This window comes from Macaca mulatta, chromosome 19 (assembly GCF_049350105.2).
Source record: "Macaca mulatta isolate MMU2019108-1 chromosome 19, T2T-MMU8v2.0, whole genome shotgun sequence".
Lineage (NCBI taxonomy): Eukaryota > Metazoa > Chordata > Mammalia > Primates > Cercopithecidae > Macaca > Macaca mulatta.
In genome coordinates, this window is record NC_133424.1 from 67,105,918 (window position 1) to 67,120,021 (window position 14,104).

General features: G+C 49.0%; 1 protein-coding gene across 1 annotated transcript; it reads left to right on the top strand.

The window, feature by feature from the left end:
* Positions 1-457: 457 nt before the first annotated feature.
* KIR3DL11 (killer immunoglobulin-like receptor KIR3DL11) lies at positions 458-13,877 on the top strand (the record flags this gene model as incomplete). Its single annotated transcript, NM_001318349.1, is given in 8 exon segments — positions 458-489; positions 1,976-2,011; positions 2,760-3,053; positions 4,487-4,786; positions 6,443-6,736; positions 9,333-9,383; positions 13,144-13,248; positions 13,870-13,877. Coding segments are annotated over 8 exon segments (1,120 nt in total), but the record flags the coding sequence as incomplete, so codon positions are not given.
* Positions 13,878-14,104: the final 227 nt, after the last annotated feature.

Consider the following 14,104-nt stretch of genomic DNA (forward strand, 5'->3'; position numbering starts at 1 on the left):
CTGCTGTCATACTAGAAATACAAGCATGAAACATCCTAATGGTTTATTCATCACAATTACTCTGACAACGTTCATAATACCTATTAGACATTTCGCATATTATACACGGAGAAGAGTTTGAAACACAGATAAAAACAACAAAAATACGTGAAAAGTCTTTCTCGTCAGCACAGATTTTAGTCACCTCATGTCCAGGAGGTTGGATCTGAGACGTGTTTTGAGCTGGTCCTAGTGAAGGACACAAGGTGTCAGTTCTAGTGAGAACAATTTCCAGGAAGCCATTTTGCACTCTTGAGTGAGCACCCGCTGCACCTCATGCAAGGTAGGAAGAGCCTGCGTACGTCACCTCCCATGATGTGGTCAGCACGTCAACTGCATGGGCAGGGCGCCAGATAACATCCTGTGCGCTGCTGAGCAGAGCTGGGGCGCGGCCGCCTGTCTGCACCGGCAGCACCACGTCGCTCATGGTCGTCAGCGTGGCGTGTGTTGGTGAGTCCCGGAAGGGAATCGGCGGAGGAAGCACTGGGGTGGAGATCTGGGCCTGGAGTGGAGATCTGGGCCTGGAGGTTGAGTTATGGGCCTGGGGTGAAGATATGGGCCTGGAGTAGAGATATGGGCCTGGGTGGAGATACGGGCCTGGAGGTTGAGTTATGGGCCTGGGGTGGAGATATGGGCCTGGAGTGGAGATATGGGCCTGGGATAGAGACATGGGCCTGGCATGGAGGGATGAGCCTGGAGTGGAGATATGGGTGTGGAGTGGAGATATGGGTCTGGAGCGGAGATATGATCCTGGAGTGGAGATATGGGTCTGGGGTAAGACATAGGGGCCCGGAGTGGAGATATGGACCTGGAGTGGAGATATGGGCCTGGGATAGAGACATGGGCCTGGCATGGAGGGATGAGCCTGGAGTGGAGATATGGGTGTGGAGTGGAGATATGGGTCTGGAGCGGAGATATGATCCTGGAGTGGAGATATGGGCCTGGAGTGGAGACATGGGCCTGGAGTGGAGATATGGGTCTGGAGCAGAGATATGGACTTGGAGTGGAGATATGGGCCTGGCATAGAGATATTGGCCTGGAGTGGAGATTTGGGCCTGGAGTAGAGATATGAACCTGGAATAGAGATAGGATCCTGGAGTAGAGACTTGAGCATGGAATGGAGATACGGGCCTGCAGTGGAGATATGGGCCTGGAGTGGAGATAGGAGGCTGGAGTGGAGATAGGAGCCTGGAGTGGAGATATGTTCCTAGAGTAGAGATATGGGTCTGGAGTGGAGATAGGAGCCTGGAGGGGAGATATGGGCCTGGAATGGAGATATGGGCCTGGAGGGGAGATATGAACCTGGAGGGGAGATATGGGTTGGAGTGGAGATATGAGCCTGGAGTGCAGATATGAGCCTGGAGAGGAGATATGGGCCTGGGGTGGAGATAGGGGCCTGGAGTGGAGATAGGAGCCTGGAGGGGAGATATGAGCCTGGAGGGGACATATGAGCCTGGAGGGGAGATATGGGTTTGGAGCAGAAATATGGGCTTGGGGAGGAGATCCGGACCTGGAGTGGAAATAGGAGCCTGGAGTGGAGATATGGGCCTGGAATGGAGACATGGGCCTGGAATTGTGATATGAGCCTGGAGTAGAGATATGGGCCTGGATTGGAGATATGGGCCTGGGGTGGAGATATGAGCCTGGAGGGGAGATATGGGTTTGGAGCGGAGATATGGTTCTGGAGTAGAGATATCAGCATGGAGTGGACATATGGGCCTGTTGTGTAGATCGAGGCCTGGGGTGCAGATCTGGATCAGGAGGCTGGGTCTCTGCACAGCTGAGATCTCTGCTGCGGGGGCAGGTGGGCAGCCAGGGTGAGTTTACCTTCAGCCCAGCAAGGGCCTGGCTGCCCAGACGCACAGCCCAGTGGGGGCAGCAGGGGAGGCCCTGGTTTGCCTGCAAATGGATCATCCATCATGATCTTTCTTTCCAGGGTTCTTCTTGGTCCAGAGGGCCTGTCCACACACGGGTGAGTCCTTCCCCAAACCTTAGGGTGTCATCTCCCCACCTAAGAGGATTTTCCTGAAACAGGAGGGAACTCCTGTCAGACAGTCTCTCATAAACTAAGAAGGGGAGACCCTGGGGTGCTCGGCTCACACTTCTGACCTCGTCCTCTCTGGCCTTTCTTACCCTTGGCTAAGTCAAGCTCTGTGAAGACCAGGGTGAGCTTGGGGTGCTCCAAGCTGAGGTGTGCAGGGAGGAAGTGGTGTCAGCGACTAAGGAAGGGAGGGAAGCAGTGCTAGGAACAGCAGGTCCTCTGAGGACAAAGGTGTAACTCACACCCTCCAGTGTTTCCATGACGGTCAGGGCTGCAGTGTGGCTGCTGTCATTCTACCAGAAGAGGTGGGGAAACCACAGGCATGACCCTGACATTCCAAATCTTCTGATGGGGGCTCGGTTCATGCACTGGCTGATATTCCATTCACAAAAGACATGCCCTCCATGCCGTGTCTACTTTGTGTTGTTTTATGTGAGTGATCTTGAAGTGTTAAAATCTAGTAAGAGTCCCTTATTAAGAACTTGTTCAAAGTTCTCAGCTGACACCTTTGTTGTAGGGAGATGCCATGTCTATGTGGGATGGGTCCTTCCTGTAGCCCAGGACACCCAGGTGTGGTAGGAGCCTTAGAAACATGGAAAGGGGAAGAATCTTCTGAGCACAGGGAGGGAGGGGCGGCTCCACATCCTCCTCTCTAAGGCGGCCCCTCCTTCTCCCCCAGGTGGTCAGGACAAGACCTTCCTATCTGTCCAGCCCAGCGCTCTGGTGCCTCAGGGAGGACACGTGACTCTTCGGTGTTACTATCGTCGTGGGCTTTACAACTTTACCAACTTCACTCTGTACAAAGACGACAGAAGCCACGTTCCCATCTTCCACAACAGAATATTCCAGGAGAGCTTCCTCATGGGCCCTGCGACCCAGGCACACGCAGGGACCTACAGATGTCGGGGTTCATACCCGCACTCCCCCACTGAGTGGTCGGCACTCAGTGAACCCCTGGCGATCATGGTCACAGGTCAGAGGGCTCCTGTCTGGGCTTCTCCTTGTCCCACCTCCTGAATCCCAGAGCTTCTGCAGGGGGTGTCCACCAGGGTCCCATCACCCAGGACCTGATTGTCTTTGGGGTAAAGGGGGATTGAATACAGGGAAATGGGTGCTGTGATGGGAAAATAACTGTCCCCAATATGGCTACATTCTAATCCCTGGAGCCTGTGACTCTTTATGCTATAGGGCAGGGGACTGAAGGGGAAGATGGAGCTCAGGCTGTTGATGAGTTGACCTTGAGATGGGGAGACGGCCTGGACTGTCCCACTGGGCTCAGTGGAATCACAAGGCACCAAATGAGAGGAGGAGGAGAGTGGGGGTTAGAGCAGCGTCGTGGGAGACTCCATCAGCCACTGTGGGCTTTGAAGGTGGAGGAAGGCCATGAGCCACAATGGCAGGTGGCCTCTACGGGCTGGAGAAGTCAGGAGAACCGCTCTGCTGAGTCTCCAGAGGGAACGCAGTTCTGTAGACGCCTTGATTTTAGCCCAGGGAGAACTGGATCCAATTTCTGACTCTAAAAGTGGAAGGGGTCAGTGTGTTCTCTCCTGCCACCATGTTTGGGATAATTTTCTGCCACAGCAACAGGAAACCAACACAGGAACATGGTGAAAGACAAGTTAAGAAACCAAACGATAGCCGGGCATGGTGGTGGGCGCGAGTAAACCAACGACTGGATTCAATCGCTTGAATCCGGGAGGCAGAAGTTGCAGTGAGCCAAGACCACACCACTACACTCCAGCCTGGGTGAAAAAGTGACACTCTGTCTCAAAAATAAATTAATTAATCAATTAATTAAAGAAACCAAACAAGGAGAAGGTTGGCAACCCCGAGATCAGGAAGGGCGGGACGCTGATGCCACCACCAGGCTCCATCCACATAGGGAGGGGTCGATGCTCCTGGAACCAGCACCAGGAGCCACCCTGTGGAAGCTGAGGCCATGGAGAAGGCACAGGCGTGACAGGAGAGGCTCCCAATCCCCACCAGGAACAGGGGGTGTGGACACTGCTGCCTGCGTTACTGATCAGTTCATACCTCCTGCCAGGGACTCCAGTTTGTCCAAAACAGATTGAACCAGGCTGCTAAGAGCCTGGACATGCAGCCGGCCGTGGTTCCTCTTCCAGCCCCACATGGACAGCACGAAAGAGATGAGTGGGAAACAGATACAGCAGCCTAAGAGATGAGGCTGAGCCCCGTGGGAAGGGCGTCCGAGGCTACTAGAGACAGACGGACAGAGAAGAGGGAGGGACACAGATGGATGGACCTGCACCAGGGGATAAAAGACAGAGGGACACAGAGAGGGAGGAGAGAGACAGACAGCGGGGAGGGGAACTCTCACTCATTCCTGGTGCCATGGATATGATGACAAAGGCAGACGCCTTCTAAACTCACAACCTCTCTTTCTAGGAGTCCACAGAAAACCTTCCCTCCTGGCCCTCCCAGGTCCCCTGGTGAAATCAGGAGAGACGGTCACCCTACAATGTTCGTCAGATACCGTGTTTGGGCACTTCTTTCTGCACAGTGAGGTGACCTTTGAGGAGCTCTTGCACCTTGTTGGAGAGCTCCATGGTGGGGGTTCCCAGGCCAACTACTCCATCAATTCCATGACGTCTGACCTTGCAGGGACCTACAGATGCTACGGTTCTGTCACTCACTCCCCCGATGTGTTGTCAGCTCCCAGTGACACCCTGGACATCGTGATCACAGGTGAGAGTGTCCGGACATTCTTCTCATTGTCACTGGGACACAGAGTGAATGATCCAGGACTTGGAAGCCCCAGGTGGTCATGAGGAAGATGAGTGTGGGATTCTTATGGAGAGAGACTGACTTGGCGAGGTCTGTACCAACAGAGACAGAGAAACAGGAGACACAAGTACAGACCAGGTGTCATAACAGAGGACAGACACAGGGGCCATACAGGGAGGTAGAAAAGAGAGAAAGAGTTAAAGGGGACACCCAGACAGAGAGACATGTCCCAGAGAGTGGCGTCCTTGTGTGCTGATTTTGCTCAGAGACTTGGCACAGGTTAGAAACTTCATTTCTGTTTTACCTCCACAAAGCGTTTCTACCAGGAGAACCCAAGGACACCCATATTTCTGTCCTGAGTCAGCCCCTGTGGCCTCAGACCTTGTGGCACCTACAGATGCCGTGTTTGTTCTGACACCTCTGCCTTCTGTACAGTGGAGAGTCATCGTCCCAGGACATCATGGCCCCAGAACACCAACCCCTGTATACTGTGTGTACTTGGGGTCCCCACACTGGATTCTGAGGCTCATATTCCACATAATCCCACATATGATCGATTACTGAGAGACACAGAGAGAAATCAGGAACATCAAAAAGCAAAGACATAAACACACAGAGAATGAGCCAGAGGAAGGGGACTGAGAGACTCACAGACACATAAAGAGACAGAAGAGAGGGCAGAGGAGTGGAGAGAATGATGGAAGGAAGCAGAGAAAAGCTCCAAAATCAGAACCCTGAGGGAGGGGCACAAAGACAGAGATAGATAAAGATGTGGGGATGGATTGCAGAGATTCCAAATAGAAGTAGAGAGACTGAGAGGCAGAGAAAGACAAGGAGATGGAAAGAGACAGATGGTAGATGGGTAGATAGATATAGATAGATGATAAATAGGTAGATGATAGGTAGTGGATGGGTTATAGATACTTAGATGGCGATTGATAGATGATACATAGAAACGATGATGATGATAGATTACATAGATAGATAGATAGATAAATGGATCGATAGATAGATAGATAGATAGATAGATAGATAGATAAATGGATAGATAGATAGATAGAGAGATAGATAGACACATAGATAGGTACATAGATACGTAGATGAATCATAGAGACAGAGAGGCAGACAGAGAGGGAATAGACAGATGATACATAGATATAGATAATAGATAGATGGTGGATAGATAGAGAAACAGACAATTGATAGAGAGATACATGATACATAGATATAGATTACCGATAGATAATTGATAGATTGACAGGTAGTAGATAGTTAGATCCATCGATAGATAATAGTAATGTACAGAGGGTTATGAACAAGACAGAAAGTGAGAAACTCAGAATTAAAGAAAAAGGAAGATCAAGTCAACAATCCAAGGAGGATCAGAGAGAAGAAAACAATACAAAAAGGGAAAACACACCTCAGGCTGGGGAAGTGAGGTCAGAGACCTAGAGAGACAGAGAAAGTGGAAGGAGGAAACAGACATGAAGAGAGACGGGGTGGAGGGTGACAGAGAGCATTAGGTCATAGATCAGAGGAGTGAGTTCTCAGCTCAGATGTGAGGGGAGCTGTGACAGGGAAGAACCTCCCTGAAGAAACTGCCTCTTCTCCTTCCAGGTCTATATGAGAAACCTTCTCTCTCAGCCCAGCCGGGCCCCACGGTTCAGGCAGGAGAGAACGTGACCTTGTCCTGCAGCTCCCAGAACTCGTTTGACATGTACCATCTATCCAGGGAGGGGGAGGCCCGTGGACTTAGTCTCTCTGCAGTGCAAAGCGTCAACAGAACATTCCAGGCCGACTTCCCTCTGGGCCCTGCCACCCACGGAGGAACCTACAGATGCTTCGGTTCTTTCCGTACCGCACCCTACCAGTGGTCAGACCCGAGTGACCCACTGTCCGTTTCTGTCACAGGTGAGGAAACCCCATGCCTGTCCCATGTCTTATGATCCCAGAGCCATAGCTGAGGAACCTGCTGCTGATGATGGAGAGAAGCATGGACAGGTTCAGAGAGAAGACCAACCTTCGGTGTGAGGGCGGGATCAGGACGCAGGATGGCAGAGAGGGCACCTCCAAACCCTCCTGCATGGCCTGCGTGGTGGTCCGCGGTCAGGGCTCCAGACACCCAGGCAGATGGAGAAACTGGTCAGGACAGACCCAGAGGAGGGAGACTGGGCTCAGTTTGGGGAGATCAGAGGTTCCCTCAGCCCCTCAATCTTACTCATTTCCCAGAAGCCCATCCCGGCCTCTCACTCACACAGACATATCATCACCAGGAACCCATACACCCTTTCCTTTTCATTTGAAAAAATAATTGTTGAGGTTAAAAATACCTATAAAATTGACCACCTTTACCTTTTTTAAGTGTAAAGTCTAGGGGTCATAAATACATTTATATTCTGTTCTGGTTTTTGTTTTGTGTTGTTTTTACCCTCCACCATTTCCTTCCTGGCCTCTGGTAGCCACCATTCTACTCTCTACCTTCTTGAGATCCACTTTAGAGCTCTTGCATAAGGGTGAGAAATGGGAATCTTTGTAATGAGCTCCAGTTCCATCCATGTGGCTGCAAATGGCAGGATGTTAATGTCTCTATGGATGAGTAGTCTCCACTGTGTGTATGTACTACATTCTCTCTATCCGTTCACCCACTGAGGGGCAGGTAGGTTGTCTCCACATCTTGGCTACTGTGAACTGTGCTGGAACAGTCATGGGAGTGCAGATAGAACTTCGATACACTGGTGTCCTTTCCCTTGGATGTAAACCCAATAGTGAATTTGTGAATACTATGAAAATTCTCTTTTTAGTCTTTTGTTTGGTTTTTGTTTGGTTTTGGTTTTTGAGGCAGAGCTTTCCTCTGTAGAACAGGCTGAAGTGCAACTGACACAATCTAGGCTCATTGCAACCTCCTGGGAGGCAGAGGCCTCCTGGATTCAAATGATTCTTCTGCCTCAGCCTCCCTGGGAGCTGGGATTACAGGTGTACGCCACAACGCCTAGCTACGTTTCGTATTTTTTAGTACAAACAGGGTTTCCCCATGTTGGCCAGGCCGCTCTCAAACTCCTGACCTCAAAGTGCTGGGATTACAGGCATGAGCCACCATGCCCAGCCTCTTTTTAGTTTTTTAAAGAACTTCCATACTTTTCTGCATAATGGCTGTACTAATTTACCTTCCTACCAACAGGGTACCAGGATTCTCCTTTCTCTACCATCTTGCCAGCATTTGTTTTGCTTGTCATATGGATAAAAGCCATTTTAATGGGGTGAGATGAAAATTCATTGTGATTTTTCATTTGTATTTCTCTGATGATGAGTGATACTAAACACTTTCATACACATGATGGCCACATATATGTTTTATTTGTGGAGAAATGTCTGTTCAGGACTTTTGCTCATTTTTTAATTAAATTATTTGTTTTATTGAGTTATATGAACTTCTTATATTTCCAGTTATAAATTCCGTCTCAGATGCATAGTCTGCAAATATTGGCTCCCATTCTGTGGGTTGTCTCTTCACTTTGTTGGTTGCTTGTTTTGCAGTGCAGAAGCTGCTTAGTTTGATGTAATCCCTATGGTTCATTTTTTTGCTTTGATTACTTGTGTTTCTGAGGTTTTAAATAAAATGTCTTTTCTCAGACAAATGTCCTGAAGCATTTCCCCAATATTTTCTTCTATGTGTTTCATAGGTTCAGGACTTAAACTCATGTATTTAATGCTTTTTGATTTCACTTTTGTGAATGGGGAGAGGTAGAGGTGCAATTTCATTCCCTGCATGTAGATAAGCAGTTTTCCCCGCATCGTTTATTGAAAAGACTGTCCATTCCTGATTGTAGGTTCTTGACACCTTTGTCAAAATGCATCGGATTGGCTGGGCATGGTGTCTCACACCTGCAGTCCCAGCACTGTCAGAGGCCAAGGTGGGTGGATCACCTGAGACCAGGAGTTCGAGGCCCGCCTGGCCAACATAGTAAACCCTGTCTCCACTAAAAGTACAAAAATTAGCTGAGCATGGTGGTCAGCGCCTGTAATACCACTACTCGAGAGTCTGAGGCAAGAAAATTGCTTGAATTCAGGAGACAGAGGTTGCTGTGAGCCGTGATTGCACCTCTGCACTCCAGCCTGAGTAACAGAGCAAGATTCCATCACAAAAAAAAAGAAAAGAAAAGAAAAGAAAAAAAGCCATTGAAAGTAGACACACAGATTATATCTGTGTTCTTCATTTTTCTCCATCGTTCTATGCTCTTCTCTTTATGCCAACGTCATGCTGTTTTGCTTACTACAGCTCTGTAACATATTTTTAAGTCAGGTAATGTGATGTTCCTATTTTCTCTATATACCTTAAACTCTCGAGACAATGGGCAACACATACAAAAATTGTGGAGAAGAGGATCCCAGGACTCCCAGAACCCAGTGTTGGATAACAGAGTGTTCGCCGTGAACCAACCTCAAAGATTTCCCTTGAGTAGAGGACAGGCACCCTCATTTCCTCACCTCTCTTCTGTCTCTATTCTAGGAAACCCTTCAAGTAGTTGGCCTTCACCCACTGAACCAAGCTGCAAAACCGGTGAGTAAAGAATCCCTCTAATCTCTACTTTTGGAAACCTGGAGAGGTGGAAGCCTTGGATACAAGCCTTGGCTCAGCACCTCCCAGCTCTGACTGTGGGCCTGTCTTCCACCATCTCTCTGAACTCCAGACACTCCAAAAGCAAAAGGGATCTTGGCCCAGCACAGGGCTCAGTGAACTCTCTTAGTCTCTAATCTTCTGCGGCTGAGACCTCCTACATGCTGGAAGAATGATTGCAAATCTGACATCCTTCTCAGGAAAAATGCAGTGTTTGTTCTCCCTGCATTCCTAACTGGAGGATAAATTCCTGGGGGCTTGAAAGAGGGAAGGGAAGGGAACATCTAATGAGGGTGAGGTGTTTTAGAGAAGTTCCACTTGCCAAGGAATGAGCTCCTGTTGGTCATGAGGCAACCCTGGCTGACTCAGCAGAGCAAGAGCCTTGAGTAACAGAGAACAGAGCTCATGCACGCACACTTCGACTCACCGACTCATTCAGCCATGGCCCCATGCTGAGGCTGTGCAGTCAGAATCCTTTCCTATTGTTGCCATAACAAATTTCCACAAAATTGGTGGATGAAAACAAAACGGCTTTTTAATTATCTTACAGTGCTGTAGCTCAAAGGATGAAATGCACCTCACTGGGCTAAAATCAAGGTGACAGCAAGGCTGCCTTCCCTCCGAAGGTTCCAGGCGAGAATCTGCTCTTCACATGTCCCAGTTTCTAGAGGCTCCCACGGTCCTTGGCTCCTGGTCCCCTTCCTCCTTCCTCAAAACCCACAAAGACTGGTCACGTCTCACAGGGCATCACTCAGACCCTTCTTCCTTGTCCACGCCTCTTTCTCTGAACGTTCCTCTGCCTTCTTTCTCATCTTTTAAGGACTTCGGGATTATATTGCATTCACCAAGATAATCCATCATCATCTCCCTAATATCATCCAGGATACCCTCCTTTTCAGTTCAGCTGATTAGCAACCATAATTCCATCTGCAATCTTCATTCCTCCTCTCCATGTAAAATCACATATTCACAAGGTATGAAGGCTAGGACAGGGACATTTTTGGGGTGGAGTGGATTCTCCTGTCTTCCACAAATAGTAAACAGGATGCATTTGGCCTGTGCTCTTGGGACACTGACGTTGCAGACGGGTAAACGAGAGGAAAGAAAATGAATGCACAAGTGGAACTTTAGATGGCTGATCTATTGGGAAATATCTGTGCATAAAATCTATTTATTTATTTACTTATTTATTTATTTTATTTTTTATTTATTTTTATTAAGACAGAGTCTCACTCTATCCCGTACACTGGAGTGCAGTGTCACGATCTTGGCTCACTGCAACCTCCACCTCCTGGGTTCAAGTGATTCTTCTGCCTCAGCCTCTCAAGTAGCTTGGATTCAGGCACCTGCCGCCACACCTGGCTAATTCTTTTTGTAGTTTTTTGGTAGAGACGATGTTTCACCATGTTGCCCAGTCTATCCCAACTCCCAATCTAAAGTAATCCGACCGCCTCAGCCTCCCAAAGTGCTCGGATTATAGGCGTGAACCACGGCACCCAACCAGAATTTAAACTAAATAACAGATAATGCTGTGTGTATGATTTCAGGTCACAGAGAAGTTCTCACTGATCAAATAGTACTTGTGATCTTAATGAAAAAAATAGACTGAAATCCCCAGAAGACTGGCGGAAGGAGTTTCCACACACAGCAGTCAGCTGTGAAGGCACAAAGGTGAAAACAATCTTATGTGGAAGGAAGAGGCTCTGCCTGAAGTGCTGGGAATGAGATGGGGAGAATTACAAGACCACTGAAGAGAGACAGAGAGCACACTGGGCACACAGGAAACTAAGGAGGACAAGGAGTGTGTGTTTTATACGCACAGCCCTTGGATTCACCTCAGGCTAACTAGGAATCCCTACATGATTAATAGTGACTGACATGAACATAAGGGAGGCCCAGGTGCATAACTGGAATCTAGGAGACTGTGGAAAAGGCAATTCCCACCTCACTGGTGAAATGTGTTGTGTATTTAGACACTAAATGAATGAAGTGGATGGATACAAGATGTCTATGTGAGGTAGAATACTTCGCAGGGAGGGCTTGCCTGGTTTGATTTTTCCTAATTGTTCAATCTTCACTTCATTAATTTCTTTCTGAGATTTATTTTTCCTACATGTAAATCAATACCTGGCAGAGGACTGATTGATACATGAGGCGTGGTGCAAAGGAAGAGACTTACTATAATATAACACGCAAGGTTGTGAACGGTGGCTCACACCTGTAACCCAACATTTTGGGAGGCTGAGGCGGATGGATCCATTGAGGTCAGGAGTTCAAGAACAGCCCAGACAACATGGTCAAACCCAACTCTACTAAATAAACAAAAACTAGCTGGGTGTGGTGGCACAAGCCTGTAATACCAGCTATTCGGGAGGCTGAAGGAGGAGAATGGCTTCCACCCGGGAGGCAGAGGTTTCAGTGAGCCGAGATTGCGTCATTGGACTACACCCTGGGTGACAGAGTGAGACCCCATCATAAAAAATAAAAATACAAAACTCATAAATGTCATATAACATACACGAATGACAAAAGCACTTCAATCCCAATTATCATTTTTCTGTTTCTCTATAATGACTTCTTTCATCCTTTATCTTATCCATTAGAAAATCAGCCAAAAACGTCTTCTCTGTTTGCTTTCTGTGAGCCTGAGATCATACGGAAAATATGAAAGGCCCCCGAACCCACCAGCACAGGCCCTGGAATAGAGAAAGTTCTCTGTTCATGGCATAAAACTTGCCCCCTCACCCAAATCCCCCACCTCACGCCTACTTCCTATCACATTAAGAGACACAGACAGACCGTGGGAAGGTAAAAACTAACCAGCAAGTGACAACAGAAGCCTGCATTTCAGTGTGAGCCAGTCCCCCAAGGCTCAGAAAAGCTGCTCGAGACATATGGAGTCACCCCATTTGCACTGCAGCTGGGGAAACCCAGAAAGCAGCCCAGCCTGGGTTTTGTACCCTGGAGCCACAGGAAGCACTGAGCTAAAGCACTGCATGACGTCCTCCTCTGGGAAGAACAGGAAGACAGCCCAGCTGTTCTGGGACGTTCCTCCTGATCTCAGGATGTTGCCGTCTTAGTCCCTTTTTGAGGCTGTGAAAGAACACTTGAGCCTGGGTAACTTCTACAGAAAAGAGAATTGGTTGACTCACGGTTCTGCAAGGTGTACAAGAGGCAGGACACCAGCATCTATTTCTGGCTGTGGCCTCAGGCTGCTCCTACTCTGGTAGAAGAGACGGGGGCCTACATGTGCAGAGACCACCGAGATCACACAGCAAGACAGGGAGAAACGGGGTGTGATGGAGCTTCCAAGCTCTTTTTAAGAACAACTCTCCAGAGTACTAATAGAGGGAGAACGTGCTAACCCTGTCGTGTGGGGCAGCATTAATCTATTCATGATGGATCCAGCCCCATCATCCAAACACCTCCCGATTGGCCCAACCTCCCACACTCAGGGTTAAATTTCAAAGTGAAGCTTCGGGGGGTCAAATATCCATACGATAGCAGGTGTCTCATCGGCACATTCTGTGGTTATTATGAAAACTATAACTGAGAAACCAGGAGAAAGCTCGGTCTCCCACCACGTCAGTGCTTGTCCTAAAGAGATGTTTTATGGGGTTGCCTGGCAACCAAGAAATGAGAGACAATCCACAAAGAGGAACTGCTATGGTGAGCTTCTCATTGGATTTCCATCTTCCTCCAGGTATCACCAGACACCTGCCTATTGTGATTAGGTACTCGGTGGCCACCATCATCTTCACCATCCTCCTCTTCTTTCTCCTTCGTCGCTGGTGCTCCGACAAAAAGAGTAAGTCTCACGAAGCAGAGGCCAGAGACCTCAGGGCCGTGTGGGGAGGGAGGATGAGGAGGGATGGGAGCACGCAGGTGTGTGTTTCTCACCGGCAGGATGGTCTCTGGCCCAAGGCAGGAGCCACAGAGGCAGAGCTTTCTAGAGAGAGCACCAGACACCCTGTCCCTGCCTTCAGCTCACAGACCATTGCCTGATTCTCAACTGTATCCTCATGTCCCTGCAGCCACTGACATCCAGGAGAAGGTTCCATGACAGGCAGAAAGTGGGAGGCAGAATCACTGGGATGGGAACTGACAGCTCTTCATGGGATGGGCCTTGCACTCAGAGAGACAGAATGTCTGAGTCTGGCTGTTGGCAGCTGAGGGACCTCAGGTACCTACAGTTTCCCGCTGTGAGTTAGTATCTGCACATGAAATGAGGACCCAGACGTGCCCTCCCAGCTCTTTTGATGACTCCGTCTCCTACAGATGCTGCTGTAATGGACCAAGAGCCTGCTGGGGACAGAACAATGAACAGGGAGATAGTCCTCCTAAGGCAGCCTCATGGATATAGTCTTATTCCCTAATAGTCCTGAAGAATGTGAGTCCCCTCCCTCACTCAACATTTCCCTCTCTCCAGGACTCTGAAGAACAAGACCCTCAGGAGGTGACATACGCACAGTTGGATCACTGCGTTTTCACACGGGGAAAAATCACTCGCCCTTCTCAGAGGCCCAGGAGACCCCCAACAGATACCAGCGTGTACATAGAGCTTCCAGATGCTGAGCCCAGATCACTGTCTCCTGCCCACGAGCACCACAGACAGGCCTGGAGGGGGTCTCCTAGGGAGACCACAGCCCTGTCTCAAAACCGGC